Source organism: Ursus maritimus, unplaced genomic scaffold (assembly GCF_017311325.1).
Source record: "Ursus maritimus isolate PB19 unplaced genomic scaffold, ASM1731132v1 scaffold_21, whole genome shotgun sequence".
Classification (NCBI taxonomy): domain Eukaryota; kingdom Metazoa; phylum Chordata; class Mammalia; order Carnivora; family Ursidae; genus Ursus; species Ursus maritimus.
In genome coordinates, this window is record NW_024424564.1 from 50,859,968 (window position 1) to 50,881,834 (window position 21,867).

General features: G+C 48.0%; 1 protein-coding gene across 4 annotated transcripts in view; it reads right to left on the minus strand.

Annotated features, from left to right (window-relative positions):
• The window catches only part of PACSIN2 (protein kinase C and casein kinase substrate in neurons 2), a 132,049-nt gene that overhangs the window by 37,293 nt on the left and 72,889 nt on the right, over nt 1-21,867 (minus strand). For 3 of the 4 annotated variants that reach the window (XM_040637660.1, XM_040637661.1, XM_008702915.2), the window contains one exon: nt 1,602-1,739. The exons of the other annotated variant lie outside the window; for it this stretch is intronic. In XM_040637660.1, coding sequence (XP_040493594.1) covers nt 1,602-1,661 — 60 coding nt within the window. In that variant the 5' untranslated portion in view covers nt 1,662-1,739. The remainder of the gene's footprint in view (nt 1-1,601; nt 1,740-21,867) is intronic. 4 annotated transcript variants of the gene reach the window in all.

Consider the following 21,867-nt stretch of genomic DNA (forward strand, 5'->3'; position numbering starts at 1 on the left):
TCTAACACAGCTCCACCTATTTCACCCCCAACCCCTGCCAACACCCCACCAATACCCTGGTGCTGTGAGAATGTCCTAACAATGCCAGGGAGCCGCTGCTGCAGTGGCTGGGACTCAACCGTGACTCTATTGCCACCTTGTCACTTTTGTTGCCTTTTGTGAAATGTTTCCCATGGCAGATGCACCTCTTTGGCTACTGAAATTTGAGCTCTGGCCTGGATACCCCCAGGAAGCCGCTACCAGCCGAGCGGGAAGGACTCGGGCTGTCACATTTCCCACTGGAGCCTCAAAGGACCTAGCACAGAGTACCTGCTCATGAAACACATACTTTTAATAAAATGACGTATTCAGCTAAGAGTCGATAATGACCTTCTGCCCAACTTTAAGGAAAGTGTTAAAAGAATTTGTTTTTAAGATTTTTATTGAGAGAGAGAAAGAAAGAGGGAGAGAGAGAATCTCTCCTGCGCTGAGCACAGAACCCGACATAGGGCTCCATCTCATGACCCCAAGATCATGACCTAAGACAAAATTAAGATGCGGACGCCTAACCAACTGAGCCACCCAGGCACCTTGAAAACTGTTAATAGAATTTTGAATTCCTTGTCCACCTTTTTTAAAACCGGGCACCTGTGATCACTGTCTCTATTAGACAATATCACGTGGTATTGGCTCTCAGATAAAATTATACACCTAATCAATCAAAGTCTACAAAACTAATTCATGCTAGTCCCCAGCAAACCCCTGGCATCCTCCCCATCTTGTGCACTGCTCGAGTGTCTGGGGTCAGGAAAGCACCCACTTGGGTGCGGACGTGTATATTCTCATTTCATCCTGCAGTTTCCCTCAAAGGCCAGTATCATCCCCCCTTTAGAGATGAAGACCTGAGGCTCAGATCAGTCAAGCAACTTGCCCAAAATCACACAGCTAGCGATGGAACAGCTGGGATCAGAACCCAGATCTTTCCAACTGCAAAGCTAGTGCTCCTTCCACTAAGCCCCCAGCTGCCTGGAAAGTTCCAGAGGTTTTGCCACAAGAACAAAAATGGACCTTCCTTTAAGCAGCAGGCAGGAAAAAGTGGGCTCAGGAAGAGTGACTTCCAGAAAAAACAACCTACCCCCCGAGTATCTAGTCAGGAAAGGAGGGCCTAGATTCACAGGAAGATGCTCTGAAAGGCTCAAGGGCAGTTGGTCAGCCCTCTGGCCACCTGCCCGCACTGTCCAGCATGATGTCACATCACTACTGTCCACTTTTCCACACACAAGTCAGAAGTAACACTGCCTCTCAGGCCAAGCCCAGTAATGAGTGTATGCAGCACCAAGTCACGTCATGGCTAAGCATGAGAAGGAAAATCTGAGAACAGACAGACTGATAAGACCCTGACAGGCACCTCTAGCCTCTTTATCACTCTTTCCTNNCCAGGTAAGTTCACCACCTGCACTGACAGCTTAGCCACGCCCGCCGCCATCTGGATCTGACCACAGAGACCTGGCCTGTTTGGGGTCTGCTCAACTCCTCCCCCAATTCCGGCCAAGAGAAGCCAGGTGTGTCAGGCGCCATCAGCCTGGTCTCTGCATCCATGAGGAAGCAAGCATGGGCATTACCTCCCAGAAGCTATCGCTGGACACTTCTACTCCAACGGAATCATCATAAGCGACAGACATCTCTTCAGGCAGTGAGGGAGCAGCAGCGAATGCTTAAAACAGAGGTCAACTTCAGATGCTCAAAACCCGTAGACAAACCTATAAAAGAAAAGCACATTGTTATGGTTTTTAAATTCCTAAGGTAATAAGCAAGCCATCCCCATCCTACAACTTCCACTCCCATCACTGCCTTAGTACAGAGCAGTCTCAGATGTTCCCTTGAGGTGAGAGAAAACTCAATAACAATATATATATCTATACACACACCTACACACACATATGTTACACGCGTGTGTATGTGTGTTTCACATTAACAAGTGAACCCTTCCGACATCTTACTGAAGAGCTCAAAGAGCTTTCTGGAGAACAGATCATGTTCTTAGACCAACAGACTGATAACCTTACTAAACAATCTTCCTCGTCCCATGGAGAGGGAGACAGAGCACGTGTGAGGAGAACACGCGAACACGGGCAGAATCCCCGCATCTCTGAGCTCGCCGGGCCCCAGCCTGTCCTACCCACCCGGCAGGACCAGGCCCTGCAGTAAGACACGAGGGGAAATGATCCACCCTGGACACCTGACTTCACCCCCAGATTCCCCAATGTTTCACTTGTGTTGGTCATTGTCTCCCCCCCCACCCATGACTGAGTCACCTTAGCCACTGAAGCCCCAAATTCAGACCGGTTTATTCAGATACTGTCTGTGTGAGGGTCAGCTAGACAGAGTAAAGACAAATAAGCAAAAGGGATCATTTCTGGGTCACAGTGTTCTAAATCCAGGCAAGGGTAAAGGGGTGATTAACCTCCTGGAGAGGGAGGAAGCTGAAGGACCCCCTGCGACATTCATGATTACAGATCATTGTGATGCAATGACCTGTCCACGGCCACATGAGACTCCCTGACTTCTTGGTGAAAAGTGGACTCCAACTTCCTTTCTATCACCCCGTGTTCAGATCACACAGCCAGAGATCTGGAACTTCCCTAACTACCATGGTCAGGAGTCCAAAGCCTCAGCTTTGCTAAGGGAGGGCCCAGGGAGGGCAGGGTGAGCAGAGTGACCCATACTGTTACACCTACAAGGTACAAGACTTTGTTCTAGGTACTTTTCCATATGTGATCACATTTAATTCTCACAATTCCCTATAAGGCAGTCTAGAAGCATAGTAAGGAAGAGGAACACAGGCTCCAATCCTAGACCTATTACTCACTAGCTGGGCAACAGTGGGCAAGTTACCCAACCTCAATGGCCTTATCTATAAAAGAGAGATGAGTATGAAATACACAACACAGAATTATAGTGAGGGTCAAATGAGGACAGACATGCGGGGGGGGGGACATAGTAAATTACAATGTAATTGTCATTAGATAATAATTACTATCACTATCATTCCTTTTACCTGTCTAGTTGAGAAAACTGATGCTCGGGGAGGTTAAGTAACTTGCCCATGGTCACCCAAGTAATGAATGGCGGAGAAAACATTTGACAAGTTTGTTAAGGTAATGTTCTCTCCATCATACCAAGAGGTTTTCCAAAAACTATCTGAAGTTTAAATAAATCTGGTGTCTTATAACCTAAGATCTAGTTGCTATTAAAACAGTTTAATCTGATGGATGTGACAGCTTCTAAAGTTGAACACAGAACTATATGGCCAATAAATTCAAAGAACAGATGACGGTACTTCAAAGCCAAGTGCCCCAAATGCACGTACACTATAACCAGGCAATTGCCCGGGCGCCACGTGCACACTCTTCCTGCCAGCATGCTGTCTCGACCTCTGCTCCTTCATCACAGGGCAGCATGTCATTGTAACTCCAGGATATCACAAAGGCCGACAGGCTGCTCTGGCTGGGCCCTGGTGCCACGTTTCACAGCACCCCCTTCCCTAAGCAATCCTGTGCTCTTGGCCAGGGCCCTCCTGGGAGCACGCCAGCCCACATTTGCAGTGGCAAAAAGTCTTCTACCCAGAGCGGCTGTCTCTGCTCCAGGTTCCTCAGGAAATATCTGGGCTTTGGGCTCAGGCAAGTCTGAAAGTGACCGAAATGAGCCACTGGCTGGGCTGCCTAGCCAGCTGCGGGAACAGCTGCAGGGAGCAGGTGCAGGGAGGAACAGGTGCCTGCTCTGGGTGTAGAAGCAGCTCAATACCTGAAGAGTTCAGGCAGAGGGATTCATTTTTTGCCAGCGTTCAGACATGGTTTGGACACAAATAGATGGTCCATTCTGCATAAGGTTTATTAAGAGCCTACTAAATGCCAGGAGCCAAGAAGAGGTTGCCACTGGGCCAGCACAAAAAGACACACTCAACTCCTAGGAGAAAGAACCTGAACCGCCAAGAAACAAAACCAAGTAACACTGGAGCTGCAAAGGACTTCAGAGGTGAGGCACGCTCTTGGCTGACCGGTGGGAACAAGGAAAGTCCAGTTTTCCTTGCCCGAGTCCCATGGTGGGACATACCCAACGTCCAGCGCCCTGTGCCCACCCCGGCACTGTGCTCAGCAACTGTGACAATCCCCAAGGTGACAGTTTCACCAGTGCCAGGCTGACCCTGGCCTCAAGGACAGAGCTTTCAACATTTCACCATGAAGTATGATGTTTGCTATACAGTATTTTAAAGTACCACTTTTTAAGTTAGAAAGTTTCTTTCTACTACAATTCTACCAAGAGCTTTTATCACAAAGGGATGTTTACGTAAGACTGGCTTAATTTTTCCTTAAATGTTTGGTAGAATTTGTCAGTGAAGTCACCTGGGCCTGGAGTTTTAAGCACTTTTAATCACAGATTCTGGTTAAAAGGGAAAAGACTATTCATGTATTTTCTGTTTCTCTGTGTGTTGACTTTGTAGAGTTGTGGTTTTCCAGGGAATCCAGGTGATTTTTTTCTTCAAATCTATTGGCATAAAATTGTTCATATTATCCTCCTATGATCATTTTAAACACTGAGCGACCCGTAGTCATGCCTTTTCATTCTCATCAGAGATTTATCAATGTATATTTTTATTTTTCAAAGAATCTATTTGTAGCTTGCTTTCTTTCAGCTGTCTGTTGCATATTTGTCTTCTTTTTCCTTTATTTCTTTCCTTCATTAATTTCCTTCCTTCTACCACCTTTGGCTTCAAGTTGTTCTTTCTGTAACTCTGGACACGAAAGCGTAGCTCATTACTTTTCTGCTTGTCTTCTTCTCTCATATGTGCATTTAAAGCTATAAATTTCCCTCCAGGCGCAATTTTAGCTATATTCCACATTCTCATTCATTTTTCGTAATAGTCCATGAGGTAGGTATTCTTATGCCCTTTTCACAGATGAGAAACTGAAGGTCCAGTAACTCGTTTAAGGTGATAAATGATGAGATCATGACTCAAGACCAGGTTCTGTAGTTCTAAAATGCAAGTTCTTCCTATTACAGTACATGACACATAATGAGCAGTTTGTGGGTATTATGAGTAAACTGCTATGAAAATACCAGGAAAGCAAGAATGAGAGTGCTTTCCTTCATAGGGTATGGGACAAGCTAGAAAGGGACTTACAGGCAGATGGGCTCTGCACAGGCACCCAGGAGAAGGGCTTCCTATCTGTAAGCAGGGAGGGTGGTCAAGATGGATCAAGGGAGACCAAAAGTAACAGAATCAGCTCGAAGACTTCAAGGCTCACACAAGAAATGTTCTCCCGACAAACAGTGAGATTTGTTCTTTTATGACCAGAATTTGCCTGGCCCCACGACTCAATGTGGCACAATAATCAGCCACTTTTTGTGGGCCCAAATGACCTCCCAAGTCACACCAGCCATACCCAGGCTCAGAGATGGAGGGGACTGGAAGAAAGGAGCCCAGAACGTATCACTGGCTCAGTGACAATGGTCATGTGTGAATTTAAAACTGGAAAGAGGGGACGACCTGCCATTGTCAGGTGCTCGTGGTGAGTCGGATTCATTCATTCAACAAAGATCGAAGTTTCAAGAACTCAGCTAGTGCTGGGAATACAAACAGCCCATGAATTAGGCCTCAGTTTCTTTTAAATGAAACTGAAAACAACTAAACTGGACTAGACTAGTGGAAAAATCTTCAGCAAATACCCAAATGTTACATTTGTCAAATGTAAGCAGAGGAAATATTCTTTGCCTTTCTAGTGCTGTAAATAAAGTGAAGTTGGGGGGCACCTGGGTGGCTCAGTCGGTCAAGAATCTGCCTTCGGCTCAGGTCATGATCCCAGGGTCCTAGGATGGAGTCCCACATTGGGCTTCCTGCTCAGCGGGGAGTCTGCTTCTCCCTCTAACCCTCCCCCCCTCATATTCTCTTTCTCTTGCTCTCTCTCAAATAAATAAAATCCTAAAAAAAATAGGGGTGCCTGGGTGGCTCAGTTGGTTAAGCATCTGTCTTCAGCTCAGGTCATGATCCCAGGGTCCTGGGATCGAGCCCCATGTGTGTGTGGGGTGTCCCTGCTCAGCGAGGGGCCTGCTTCTCCTTGTGCCTACTGCTCTCCCTGCTTGTGCTCTCTGACAAATAAATATCTTTTAAAAAAATAAAGTGAAAATAGTAATAAATGCTTGATGACAATCAAAATAAAATCTCATAATGTCTGCTTTACATATTCACACAAGAAAAAGTGTCAATACCCCCATGTTAAGGGGTCTCAGTGAACCAATCAGCTTGGGTATCCTTTTTTTTTTTTTCCTTTAATGTATTTGCAACTTAGAAAAACAAAAACAACCCATGTTTCCATTGAGAACTCAAGACGAGAGTTTGTCAGAGAAAGGACAAACAGGAAGAAGGACCAACCATAGCTCCATCACTCACGGACAGCACAGTACATGCTGTTCCCCACAGCTTCTTTCCTGGATCCCTTCATTCCCTCCTTAAAGCGAGGGTGGGGGGTGAAGGGGACACATGTGACTAAGGTGCCTAGAGCTGCAGACAAATAACTCTAAGGTAAGAGGAGAGGGCACAGGGCACGGCCTGTGCTCTAGAGCAGATGAGCTTCCTGAACAAAGCCCCCTACTGTCCAGCCAAACGCTGGTGCTCTGTTCTAGCGTGTGGACGCGCACTTGAGTGTGCCCCCTCCTGAGTGGGAACCAGTTGTAGACCAGGCCATACCCCAGGGGCCAGGCTCAGTACCACGGGGAAACCAAGGCCACCAAGGAAGGAACTAGAAGAGCAGCCTAATGGTACCACACAGCTATTCAATAACTAAGGACCGAACGATACCCCCAAAGTAGCCTCTCTTGGCTGAAGGCGGCCATGTTTGTGTCAAATAAAGCAAGCCTGCTTCAGTCACACGTGCTTCTGCTGTTCTACCGGGGAGCCCAGGTAGGAATAAACCAGTAACACAGCGGCTCCCCTGCACCAAGCACCTCTTAGCACCACCAGGTGGTCTATGTGACCTTTGGACAGATTTTTATCCCTCAAAAACGCTGCAGAAGTTGAACAGGAAGGCAACTGAGGTCCCAACAACTCAAATCACTGGTCAAGGGCCCACAGCTTGTAAATGCTAGGCCAGGACTCAAGCCAGACCATCTGAGTCCATGCTACCCAACCGCATCAGGACACTGCTCATCCGGCCCGAGTCTTTCCCAGCTCTGGAAACCCCGCCGGAATGGGAGGCCGCTCCCTCAGAAAGGGGGCTTGATTCTCAGAGCTGTCTCATTAATAGTGATGTCCAAAACATCCCCCAAAGGTCCTCAGACTGTCAGGGAATATTGCTCAGAATTTTTTTTCACACACAAATGGCTCTAACCATAAAAATGAATCTGGTTTTAGAACCCTCTGGGCTAAAGAAACCTGTAAGTCAGGGAAATTGAGGCTTCTGAGGACAAAAAGAGAACCCACAAACCTATTTCTTCAAAGGAGATCAGGTCAGGCAAATCTCCTAGTTCTGCTTCCTTCATTCTTTCAGGGTCTTGAGTCAGCCTGAACCACTGCTAAGCCTGGAGACATGCTGCGAAATAAGATGGTTTCTACTGCCAAATGGTACCGAATACTCCTGAAATAGGTCTATCGATGCCAAAAACATATAATGTATATTTGTTAATTAGCTGGGTACTTCTCCGTGGGACGGTGAAGCTCCTGGGAAGGCAGCATGGCCGTGAGTGGAAAACGCATGTCGGCTCCACCTCTGTCAACTCAGTCATCTGTCCCCTGAGAAGCCTGTCCTCCTCTGTCAGGCAGGGACACCACTGGCACCCTTATGTCCCGAGGTATGAGGCGGCTCAGGGGAGATAACGGATGTGGGAGAATTCTGGAAGAGTACAAAGCGACAAACAAATGAGCTCGCACTGCTTTGGTCTATGTCACACTGTCTAGCACCCCGTAGTTGATGGATTATTTCTTCCTGAAGACACTGAACTACAGGACTCGACTCTAAGCTGAACGGGTTCCACTAACTCTGAACAGAGGCTGCACACCCTCCCAGTCCCCGCCTGCCTCATGGGGTACACTGTGTGCCAAACACACCAGAACAGGCTTTTACGATCTAACCTGGCGACAGGAAAATGCCATCTGAATTTCAAACAACAGATTCAGAAATGAAACTTTAGGACAAGGTAGTGTATACGTTGAGTTATTCTTGATTCCTTCCCATCACGAAGGGAAAAACAAAGCCAAGAAAATAGGTTCACCATGGATTGCCTCTAGCTTTGTTTGTTTCCCCCAAATCACAACAAAGCAGCCAGTTCAAGAGCGGCACACACATCTCTCCTTCCCTCCCCGCCAGGGTCCACCGGGCCGACAAGAAGGAAGCTGTAACAGCTCAGCGGCACAGCAGCAGGCTGGAGGACATGCCAGGAGCAAGCAGACAGGCCTGCTCCGGGAGAAGACCTAGAAAACCATCCCCACTGCCAGGGTGGGAGTGAGCCTCCTCGGGCTGAAAAATGCTAGGGGCAGGGGGAGGGGGCGGGGGGGGGGCCTGCTGAGGGGTAATCACAGTAATTTTTAAAACTGCATTTGTGACAAGCAAGCCTAGACTGCCTTCAGGGGGCCTGCCTGTGGCCATGCCCAGCCTCTCACAGAAATACCGTCTAGGAGCCCAGAACAGCTTCCTACACTACACATCAGCCCTGTTCTTTGATAAGCATGAACTGCTAACCAAGGGTCTTCACAATCATGAAATAAATAATAATGAAATAAAAACCCAAACCATGAAAGGACCAAGATCTACAGGGCAACTTTAATCTGGGGCTAATCACTAGGGAAAACACAGATACTTCAGGGAACAAGAGAGAAATTCTAATAAACTCTTAAGACTTCAAGAAAGTTGAGGGTTATTGTACCCATAAAACAGCAGTAAGCTGCTATGAAAAAGGAGAAATCAGGAAATTAGTAAAGATTTTTTTCTTGATTTTCAGGAACCTTATTACCAAAATAATCATTTTGATGGATAGTCTGTATAACAGAATGACAAGATTAAGGATGAAGCCCGTGACCTGGCTGTAAGACCACATGCATTTCCTATCACAGAAAACAGGAGGGGAGAGAGATGTGAGCAAGAGGCCGGTTAAGGGACAGAAAGAGCCACCAGGTGGTCCTGCACGCTGGGAGGGGCCGAGGGGTCCTAGAGTGCCGCTGGCTTCCCGCTCAGGTCTAGCACACCCAGCACTGCACAGAGAAGGTGCTCAACAAAGACCCGAGGGCGTGCAGAAGGAAGAGGACTTGGCAGCCCTTCCCTGCTCTCTTTCCAAGGGTTCTGGGAGAAAGGCGGCTCTGCTGCAGCCACGCAGTGAACTGCTGGTCCTCAGTGCGACAGTGTGCAGTCCCTCAGGCCGGCGCCCCTCGGAGACCCTAATGTTACAGCTGCTTAAGAGCAGGGACAATGCGCCTCTGCCTGGGACCTTGTCTGTCCAGTGCAGGTGTATGAGCAGCAAGGGGGAGGCTTGAGAGCAAGGAAATCCTAACCGTACAAATCACCACCCCCTTTCTTCCCCACCCTCCTGAAATGCATATTCGTGGTTCTCCTTGCATGTCCTGGGCACACAGTAGGCCCTCAACAGATGTTTGCTGAGTGCGCATTCTAGGAGGCACCTAACAGGAATCTGGAAATCCTGGAATCCAGAAATGAGGCGGGGGTGGGGGGGGAGACTTCCAGATCTCTGGATTCCAGTGACTTCTGCCACTGAGGTATATAAACACTGGTGAGTCACAGCTACCCCTAAAAGGGTATGCAGAGTCTCAAAGGTTAATAGAGGTTGCCAAGGTGCCCTTGGCCCTGCCCTAGCTGGGAACTGGCATAACCTTCTTTCCCTCTGGGCCTGATAACAGGTATCAAGTAAACAAAAAGTACACATTAGATAAGTACATCAAGCTCCCTCTTAATGCCCTTAATTCGTTCCAAAAAGAAAAAAGCAGAACAGGTCATTAGGCCAAAAGGCTATATTACTATAAAGCCAGAACATTCAGAACGAAGGCACCATGTTGCTGTCTCCCCTGAGAGTCGGCCAGCCTTGGGGGGAAAGCCCCCTGTAGTCCTCCATAACTGAGGGAGGAAGGTGTCCTCACTGCTGCCCCTTCCCCGCCAACACTTACCTGGCTGTGTGCTGCCCGGCAGGCCTCGCCATGAGGACATGCTGGACCTAAGAAGCCTGCTGGCTTCTTCATCATCTACAATGGGAAGAGACCAGAATTTCTTCTAAGCCACTGTCTGGCCCCGAGTGAGGGGAGGATCATTCCTTAAGTACAGGGCGAATTTGCCCACTCATTCTACAAACTGATGTTTGAGTACCTGCTACGTGTCAGGCGCCGTGGCGAGGTCCCTAGGATGGAGCAGTGAATTACAGACGCAGTCCCGGCCCGCCTGGAGCGGACACCCTAACACGGCAGGCTGACACATAGTGACTACAAACAGCCGCAGTGTGAGGGCAAGCGGGCATGTGAAGGACAGGGGAGAGGCTTTTCCAGAAGACGGAGGGCAAGGGCAAAGATTCCACGAGTGCTGGGCCCATCCCAGCACCCAGCAGGGTGGCAGTCCACATGATTGCCTGAGGCGGCCCTGAGGAAACGGGCGGGGTGCCCTGGCACACTGGTCAGCTGCGTGGTAACTCAGATCCCCCTCTCTGAGCTACTGGTTCAAAACTTTGAGCCTCAAGCACCTGTAAGATATGCTCTTGGAAACCAAGCCATGTATAGGCACGGTCACTTCAGGTTTGTCCTTACGTGTTCTTACATGCCTCTCAATGTGTGGTGTATTTAACCAAAGAGAAATACCTAGCCTTTGACCCAACTTCTTCCTCTGAAACTTTATCCTACAGATGAATTCATCCGAGAGTCAAATGTAGGTATTCACTGCGGTATTATTTGTAATAGCAACAAAAAAGAAAGAATCCCTGAAAACTACTCACTGTCCATCAAGAATCAAAGATGCCAGTACACTTCTCCAGGGAACAGGGGCAGCCAGAGGAGACAGAAGGAAGGGAACTGTGTGTACAGACACAAAAGATGTTCCCACCTATCAAATGGGAACAGTGGGTATAGTGTGGTTCAGGAGCCTGATCCCACTGGTATTAAAAAACAATTAGGTGTCCACCAAAGTGAACCCCTGCACACAGAGTCCCACTGAGGTCTCTGATTTGTTCTAAGGAGTGACTTGAGGTGGGAGGGGACTTTATAGCTCACCTCATAACCTTCTAAACTATTTGAAAATTGTGACTATCAGCATGTAATACTTTTACAATACAAAAACTAGTTAATAAAAATACCTTTCTTTGTTTCATTAATGGCCTGTGCTTGAATGGAGGGAGGGCCCCTCTGTACCATGTGACTACCCCCCCCCCGGCTTCGAGAGAGGATGTCCACGGGCACCCCCAAGGACTGACCAGCTCTCACACTCCCAGACACCTTCTCTGTTTTATTTTTCTCCCCCAAGCCCTTATTTCCTTCCAACGAGTTATATCATTTACTTGATCCTTTCGTTGTCTATTCTCTGTCTCCCCCTCTGGAATGTAGGCTTTGGGGAGGGCAGGGAATTTTGTCTGTTTTGTTCACTGCTATAATCCCAGCACCCAAGGTCTGACACATAACAGTCACTCAGTAAAAACTTGCGGGATGAATTCAGGATGAGAAAAGCTGAACTGGAAAGTCTCCATAGTTTTGATTTATACAGACTGAAGATCCACTGGTGGAAAGTAATCGGAGCATTCTTGTGAAGATGTTTTAACTCTAGTGATTAGAATTCTTTAATAAATGACACTGCATATGTAAACTAAACCAGAAATGGGTTTACAACCATAGTAGGAGGTGGGGGGGGGGGTGTGGCTCCGTTCCCAACTGACTTCACCAGCCACACAGGAAGCCCTTTTGCAGCTCAGCCCCCTGGGCCTGACCACCCGTGGGGCCCACAGGCTCCTAGGTCCTCTCTGCCTCCAGCCTTGGCTCGGGCTATTCCTGCATGTCCAGTCAGTCCCTTGTGAGGAGGACAGGGTTTCTTGCTTCTCTCTAGCTCTCTAATCACCTCCCATTTAGTGGGCGCTCAGGGAGCAAGGCCTGAGGTAATACACTGCTTTGCACCATTAACAAAGCAGGAACATTTTTTAAAATAGCTCAAATATCTGGCACAGCCTATTTTGTTTCCAGTGATTTCATCTGGAAAAGTGAACAGTCCTCAAAGGAAGAGATAGAGATCAGCAAATAAAGTGACTTATATCTCCGGAACACTGTGTAGCACATTGACTTCAACAACGGAAGGCTGCTTGTGCACTGCAGGATGCTTGATTTTAAAGGCTGTCCCCTCTGGGGGAAGAACACCAAAGCCCACAGGCTTGGCAAGTCACAGGCCGGGGCAGGGAGGGGAGGGTCTTCCAGAAGCACCCACCAGGGTGAGCAGTGTGGGCTGAACACACTGAAAGATGCTTCCAGAGATTAAAACACAGTATCTGTGAGCAGACAGCTTGGGGTGGCCGTGGAAACCGTCCCTGAAACTAGCAGAGGGGTCCAAGCACTGCAGGGCGTCGAGCAACCCGCTGCAAACTAAGGAGAGTGCTGGTGAGAAGAAGGGGAATCTCAGGAACTCCACGGGGACACACAGCAAGGGACACACAGCTGCTGCGCTCAAAGCAAACAGGACCCAGCCTCCAGAGTATCCCAGTTGGGAAGAGAGACAGAGTGGGAGAAGGCACATCCTATTTTGTTTTAGTCAACGCCACGGAGCAGCCCTTTTCCTCCCACAGAGAAAGTCATGTTGGGAAGGTCCGAGGAAAACAGGGAAGCTCTCCCATAATACGAAACCTGGCGCCACTGTGGTTCAGCACAGCCCCCGCTGCGAGGGTCCTTCCCTAGCTGCGCCCTGACAGCCTGCGCTCCCCGCTCAGCCGGCCCCTCCCTTGGCTGGCAGAGGGCTGTCCGAATCACCCAGGGCTCCTTGTGGCCTGGCCTTGGCCCACCGACCCTTGCTCTCATTCCTCGGGCTTCTCCCCACTGCCATCTATGGTCTGTCTGCGCTGCCATCATGGCCGACGAGCCATCCTGTGGTCTGCTTTTCTCAGCTGCATAGCAAGCATTTCCCAAGCTGTCCGGGCTGTCTTCCTGTCGCTCCTGATGGCCGTGTAAAGTCACGTTGTGGTCCCACACGACTGTCCAGGCCCTCATGGCTCGACCTCAGGGGTTTGGGTCTTTCCTAGTCAAAGCCAAGACAGGGGCACGTCCCACTTCTGTCCTGCTGCTTCGTCGGGCTCATGCGCTCTCATAACAGCTGGAGAACCTCCCGGCTATAGTTTCAAAAGCAAGATCTCAATCTGGCCTCCTCCATCTACATTTCAGGGGCAGATCACACGCCCGTGAGAAAGGATGACTCCAAGACACACCTTGGCAGAAAAATGCTGTTGCCTGTGGGGGTCCCATCTGTTTTACATGGTATATCGGAATATTTTAGGAGGTATTCACGTGAATATTACACAGTACTCATAGTACTGCACATGAATAAGAAATGAATGGAAAAGGGACAACTGAAGAGCAAGCTCACTTGTAAAGGAGGCTTTGGCTGTGGTGGAGACAGGTGCGCAGCTAGCTCTTCCTGTCTCACTGCATAAATACAGAAATCAGATGGATTGGGGTTTTTGTTTGTTTCTTTTCAAGAAACCTCGAGTAAATAAACATTTACAAAATTTTACATAGGAAATGCCTTTAGTGTATAAAACAGTCACAGGGTTGAGGACTCACTCTGTTCAAACTGACACGGACACCGGTTACCCGCATATGGATAATCTAGCGGACCAGCGTCCTTTAAACTGATGCGACGGTGTGAATGTCTGAACACAATTCCCCTCAAGAGGCAGGAATGGAGGCAGTGGTGGCGGTGGTTAATCAATGTGGTTCAGGGAATCGCCAGGTACACCCAGCCAGGAATGACAATTTAAAACACACACACACACGCACACACACACATATTCACATGCCCCAAATAAGCCCAACAAAACTATACTGAGCATAACAATTTCTGATGATTTAGAAGCCATTTTCTACTCTTACTGAGGGCTCTCAGGGCCAATGTTTGGAAGACTCAGCCCAAATTTGCCATCAAACAGCTGGGACCTTGGGCAACTTCTCAGTATCCCACTACCCACACTCAAGAGGGATTCAACTCTTAAATTTTTCTGAGCTTCGAATGTTTCACAAGAGCCTCCTACTGGCAAGAGATTGTGGGAGAACTCAAGTGGATTAAAGCCAAGTCATTTTAAGAGTTTGTGCTTGCAGTGACCTTCATGGCTACAAAGTGCTTTCCTACTTTATCAGATCTGAGCCTCACAGCGACCCTATGAGGACATTCTCACCTGGACCCTGAAGTCCAGCTTGAACTCATTCTCAGGGGCTCACTGCAAAACATGCCTCACTTGACATAGAGCCCTTTCTTCCTGAGCATGTCCACATCACAGGAGTTACTGAACAGTGTTGGGGACACAAGGATGTCACCTGTACTGTGAGGTCTGCACATAGGAATGCTAAAGTTTAAAGGGAAAGTTACAGCAATTAACGTGTATTCTACAAAATGAGTAAAAAGAGGCATGACTGTCACATATGCTGTGACAGGCACTCTGACCCTCGTCCCGGGCTCCTCAATGAAGACCCCCTGCCACTGGCTGCTGGGAGGTCAGGCACAGTGACAACTCGGGGGGGGGGTGCTGCGGTTAGGAGACTGGGGAGCATTAGGTGGGAGCAGTGTGCCTGCAAAGGGCTTAATCCTGCTTCAGAACTGCAGGCAGGAGAGCCCCCCTGCATCCCACAAGCGACTCCTCAAGGTGTTCTCACAAGGTCAGCCTGTCCACCTTCTAGAATGGAGCACACACTGGCCACGTGCCTGGGGACATCTTGCCAATCCTGTGATGAGCTCTCTAGAGGATGACCTACTCCCGACTGGGACAATGCAGGAGGGTTACCCACCTTCTAGGCTTTAGAGTCCCTCCCATCACCCCCAGGGCCCAGGAGAGCCCAGTCCTTTGGGGCCCTCACACCTCCCTCCACATCATTCCTTCTTCCTGGAACCACCTCCCAATTACTGGCAAGATACTAATTATTCTTCAAGGTAATGAGCAAATGTCACACCTCTTCCACGAAGCCTTCCTTTATTCCCAGTCAAAAGGAAGCTTTGCAGCCTGGCCTGCCCTGAGTAGCATGTTCCTCCCCCCCAGTACTCACTCCATCCAACCTTAGGTGGACGCAGCCATGCACGATCTGTCTCAATCAGGAGACAAAGGGTGCTTGAGGGCAAGGACCACGTGGTGTCTACTATACTCCAATCATAGCACAAAGTCAGTTGTACGGAATACAAAAGTCCTTGGGCCCTGAACCCTGCTCAGTACAACGAGATAGAAAGTGGGAGTCTGTGACTCTGGTCTGTTCACCAGCCCCTGGGATGCCGCCCCTGGGCATTAGGTATGAGAGAAATAACCATCTCTCTTCTGCCCCCAGTTTCACAATGAGAACACACAGCAGCACCAAGGCTCACCACCCAGACCCCTTTCTGGACCCAGCGCACTCTGTTGGCCTTCACGTCCTCCAGTCTCAGAGCCCAGCACAGATGAGACACCCACTCAATCCAGACCCAAAAAGCACACCGATGCCCACATTCATACTTGCTAAACAAAGGGACACATTATTAAAGAAATGAATTTTGGAAGTGACTGTCTTTCTTACTTTTAAACTCAATGAAATGTCTCAAAAATGCATTTGGAAGTCTGCAAGTAGGTCACCTGAAAAGAATAAACAGCATGCTGATAAAAAAACAAAAACACTTTGATGGTTTGGATTATTCAATCTCTCCGTTTAGTTCGAATCAATGGGAAAATTTAAACATTACAAAATGTAAGTTTCTGACAGTTCAAATTCAAAAGTAAGTGTATCCCTGAAATAAGTATACTTTATTTCTTACTGATATTCCTGTTCTTAGAGACAGATGCCACATGTATAATATAGTGGCTTCTAATGAGAGGTTAGTTTAGCTTCAAGACTTTAATGTGAACTAATACTCAAGTTCCTGGTATATTATATTCTTTGTAAGTTAAATGTATTTGCATGTACTTCTTTGATTAAAACCATGAAAATATTAAGCAAATGAAATTAATAAATTTAGAAACATCACTACCGAGGCTACAGCAGATGCAGCAAAGAACTTAACAGATGCATTTGGGCAAAACGGGGTGATGAGTGGTCATTTCAGTTCCTGAGGATAATGCAACACTTGAGCTGATTTAATAATCACCTGGACATAATATCAAGTCTGACAGGGACACAGTAGGTAGAAGGGAGAAGTGGAGGAGGACAAGTCAAGGGAAGCTGTCAAACTTGGGATGGGCAGGAGAAAAGGCCAGGACAACAGGGCCAAAAGCTGACCATTGTCCCAGCAGTCCTGTTCCTCACAAGGGTCTCACAGGGTCAGGGCCTCACAGCCCCACAGCCCCCAGATGCACCATGTGGGTGGAACTCTTCCTTGGACATTCCCTCATCTGACATGTACTAGGCCCTGATTCAGTGCCAGACACCATGCTAAGTGTGGTGGGGGGTTGACAGCGCCCTCAGAGTTGAGTGGGGCTCAGTTCTTATCCCCATCAGACAGCAGAATTCACAATAGCGGCCAACATTTATTGAGCGCTTCCTAGGTGCGAGGCACCACTCATTCTCAAACAGCCCTGTGAGGCAGCTAGTACTATCATCCCCATTTTACAGATGAAGGCATGAGGTACACAAGTGTTTCAAGAACTTGACCAAAGCCACCTAGGTAGCAGGTGGCAAAGCTGGGACTCAAACCCGGGCCAGGTGCCCCAGAGCCTGCCTCTTAGCTGCCAGGCCACACTGTCTCCCTGGGTGAGACATGGTGGTGGAAAACTCCAAAAAGAGGCAGAGGTGAACAATGTGAGCATGACTCTGGGGGCACAACAGGGACAACACTCCAGCTGGGACTCCAATAAGGATACAATGTCAACAAGCATGCGTGCAGACAGACATTCACTCATTCAGCATTCACTGAGCACCTGTGCAGGAGTCCTGCTCTGGAAGCACGCCTGCTCAAACAGCTTAGGGTGGTGGGGGAGACAAACCCATACCCCCTGCCTGGCTTGCTCACAGGTGTACCCCAGAGCTGGGCATGGAGCCCAACATAAACAGGGCAGAGATATGTGAGAGGGGGAATGAACTAAGCATGACCCCAGCCCTGCTGCACACCAGCTAGATAACCACGGGTACATTACTTAAACTCTCTGAGCCTCGGTTTCTTCATCCAGAAAGGAAAACTGATACTGACGATTACTTCTTGGCCTTGTGGCCGGATGGAATACCTCAGTCACGAGTGGAAGTAGCTGCTCTCCCCCGGGGGCTGAGGAAGCCCAGAATCGCACAGTGGCTACCCAGGGGCCACGAGCGGAGTCCTGAGGAACCCATGGGAATGAGGCAGGTGCACAAGGGTAAGGGCAAGGTGCCCCAGACAGAAGAATCCTTAGAGAAGGGCAGGGGTGGGATGGGTGGGCAGGAAGGGAGCACATGCTAGTCGGTGTCAATGAGAGCACCCAGTCTTCAGAGGGCTAGACAGCATGGCCGGGTGCCCACCTTGAAACAGGAACAGTGAGGAAGGAAGGAGGAACTGGGGTCACATTTCTATACAAAAATCCCCATGTGGTTTAAACTTGATGAGTTTCTCATAACTTACAATCTTCCAGCTGCTAGCTGGGCTGAGAACAATGTTATGCACTATTAACAGGGACATTTTTAAATCGACAGGACTATGCAGAGATCATTTTGTTATTACTACTGTTAACCACCAGAGTGTTATTTACTTACATAATACCTCTCTTCAAAAAGAGCCCAGAAAACTTCACAGAATCCCAAATACAAGGAATGCAGGTGGTATTAATAACTCTAAAACTCCAAAGTTAAAATGCAAACAAAAGTTTAATGTTTTCTTAGGGAAGCCCAAAGTTAGGTAGATCAGAAAATCCACCCTTTCAATTTCTAGTCTCCCCAGGGCAACCTTTTAAAATACTTAAATCATGTCACTTCTCTGCTCAACACCCATCACACTTGGAGTTAAACCCTAACGCCTTGCCTTTGCCACAAGTCCCATCACGACCTGGCCCCTGCCTGCCCTCTTCCACTCTCCCTCACTGACTGGCCCTGTTCTGCTCTGGCCACAATGATATTCCCGCGGTTTCTCAAACGCACTGAGCTCATCTCTGCCTCAGGACTGTTGCACATGCGGTTCCCTCTCCCCAGAATGCTCTTCCCTAAGATAATTGCATGGCCAGCTCCCTGGCACCATATGGCCCTCTGCCCAGAGGTCCTCAGAGACTCCCTCACCATCCTCTCTCATTCAGCCCCACCTCCCACCACCACCACCCTACAAGATCTGTAAGATCTTGACAATAACATTCTGTTGTTGGGGCGCCTGGGTAGTGCAGTCGTTAAGCGTCTGCCTTTGGCTCAGGGCGTGATCCCGGCGTTCCGGGATCGAGTCCCACATGGGGCTCGTCCGCTGGGAGCCTGCTTCTTCCTCTCCCACTCCCCCTGCTGTGTTCCCTCTCTCGCTGGCTGTCTCTCTGTCACATAAATAAATAAAATATTTAAAAAAAAAAAATAACATTCTGTTGTTAACAATTTCATTCACGAAACCACATACTGACATCTCTTGGATTATATGGAAAAGAAGAAAAAGACTCCTAAGATGATTAACCACAAAATGTTTCTTGAGCTGACAGCAGAACTTAATTTTTCAGTGATTCTTAAAAAGTAAATTCTTCTACATTACCAGTCTGTATAGTTAGAAGACCTTCCCCTGGAGCCTCCTGGGCAGCCTCCAGAGTACCCGGAACCACAGCTTTGTTTTTGTTGTTTGTAAAGGGGTCCTGTCTGAGTCAGAGGAAGCAACTGTGTTAGGAGCCAAAGGCCCAGTCAGTTACAATACACTGTAAATTGTCAAGTATTAGGACTTGCTCTATCATTGAGTCAACATTTGTATTTATAGGATTTCAAAACACTTGGCCAGACTATCCCCTATAATGAACCTCAAACACATACCCAGAACCTAACTGGGGTTTTTTTTTTTTTTTAAGATTTTATTTATTTATTTGAGAGAGTGAGGGAGCACAAGCAAGGGGAGTGGCAGGCGGAGGGAACAGCAGACTCCCTGATGAGCAGGGAGCCCCATGCAGGGCTCAATCCCAGGACCCTGGAATCATGGCCTGAGCCAAAGGCAGACGCTTAATGGACTGAGGCACCCAGGCGCCCCACCCGGAACCCAGTCTGATACCACATTTATGTGTCAGAGGAAAACTGGTTAGCCCTAAAACGTGAAAGATGGCAAAGACTTTAAGAGATTGGAAACAAACTATCTCTACGATTCTGTATTATTCTGGAACTTTCTTTTAAATTCTGAACAATCCTTTAAGAAATACACATTTCTCAAAGCGATGAAATGCAGGAAAGGATCTCCATGAATAATCCTAAATGCCAGAAAGAGAGGGCATTTGACTGTGAGGACCAGCACTGTTTCTCTTTTCACTACAGATTCTTAAAAACAAGAGCCCTTCCCAGGGTGGAAGCCTCAATAAGTCTAAAAATAAGTGAATAAATAGAGCGAGAGGACATACACTCACACTGAAGGAGAACCAAGAACCAAGAGTGTGTTGGATATCTGGGCCAAAAACATCCCATGCCAGCATGTCCCAAGCAAACATGGCAACGTGCCCAACCTGTATCCCCAACTGTGGGATCCAAAAGGGAAGTGGCTCCCCACAGATGACACTGGTCCTCTGCTTAGACCTCCAGTGGGAGCCTCCTAAGAGCCCCTGCCCACCCCCCACTTACTACACTATCCTCCTTCACAGAACCACACCCTCTCTCCTCCCAACGTCTCTGATGGGGGAAAAACAACTAACTTTTCCACTCTGAAGCAAAATGCTATTGCAGCTGGAGAAACATTCTTGGATATCATAAATAAGATATTCTGATTCTAAGGAATTGTAAATTTGATGCTGAAGTGTGTGAAAGGATGAACAAGCAGATTTGAGGAAATATTATGGAGCCATGGTAACAGAAACCACAGAAGAAACTCCAGTTGCACAAAACTGTTTAAAAATAAACCGGATACTAAAATACCAGCAAAAAGCTACAATGACTCACACTGTTCTCCTCAAATACTTATGAGAACAGCCAGTTCTTTGACAGTCTCCCAGTCTTTTTCCCTATTGGAGAAACGTGAGACAAAGAAAGTAAAAAGAAGCTTTGCAAATTTTCTCTAATTTTACCAGCAACTTGATATGAATAAGACCGTATATGTTTTAGAGTTTGATGAGAGCACAGAAATGTATATTCATGATGAGAGAATTGTCTTGAGCCTTATAAGGCTTTATTTAATAAAATAAATTCAAAAAGCATAACTGAGGCCCCAGAGTGCGCTATACTGAGTGCTCAAGTACTAGTACATGTGGTAAAGAACTACAGCACAACTTCTATCATTAATGTACAACCTTTCAAGGCATTTTGTATATGTGACCACCGTTCCCTTTCTTCACTTGTGTGCACGCCCCCACCTCCTTCTCTTGAGCCCCATCTCCACTGCATGTCCTCTAACTACACTTATACACCTTTTAATGTGGCAGCTGCACACGCAAGACCCTTTTGGGACCACGGATGGAATCGACCCACAGGTTCAGCCTCCTGCCAGGCCCTGAACAGCCGCAGGTGCAGCACACTGCTGCCTGAGACTGTCAATTCCTGCTGTCCATCCCTGTCAATTCCTACCTGTCCTGCAAGGCCCAGTTTGAGTGTTACCTCCTCTGAGGAGCGCCCCCAATCACAGCAATGACCCTCTGCCCACCACTGTCCCAGGAGAGCTCCTCTACGGTGCCATTATTTGGTTATATCCCTATTTCCCCAACCAGGCTGTTAGCTCCTGGGGTAGCCTGGTGCCTGTCACAGCAGCTTTAGCTGCTCAGAGACCGTCGTTGAAGGAAGAATGGAGCCAGGGAGTGAATTTCTAGGAAATCTCGGTCCTGTGGTATCTGTGTTACTCCTCATTAGCCCAGGACCTGTCTCCTAGCCTGTCACCCCTCTCCCCTGCCCTTGTCACTATAGCCCTTCTCTCTTTTCCATGTGAAAATAATTGTTCTCCTGTGCAAACTGCCGCTCTTCCAATGTGCCCAAAGACCTGATTTGGACATACTACACGCTCATCTACAATTTTTTCTGGAGTCAGAGCACCAGAAAAACTTGTTTGCAAAAAGCTTTGCTGCCAGTTGGTGACCAGTTTCAATGAAGTAACTGCACTTAGGCAATCTCAAAATTTATTTTGTTTGTTTAGGGCTAATTTTAAGATCTTTTGCAACATAAATTATTCATCAAGCCCCATAATCACTGAGATTTCAATGTAGTTTGTTACCAAAAGCCCAGGAGAACCACTCAAACACACACCAGCTTCTGAGCAGGGGAAAGTGTCGCCTACAGAGACAAAGGTCAACCTGAGAACACACTCACCGCAGGAAAACTGGAACACACTGAGCCAGGGCAAACACAGGTGACTGACCAGCGGCTGCATCACACAGAAGATCTGGAAAGTGTACTCTACATGCCCACCACCAGAGCTAAGGAGGAAATGCCCTGCACATCCCAGGAGGGGCTCCAGGGATGTCCCCAAGAGCACTGGCCAGGAAGGGGACTGACTCAGCCATCTGAGGCTTACTAGCTGTGTGCCCCAGCAAATCACATCATTGCTCTGTGCCTCTGATACACCACTCATAAAACTGGGATGATGATGAGCACCCTGCAGGCTTCTTAAG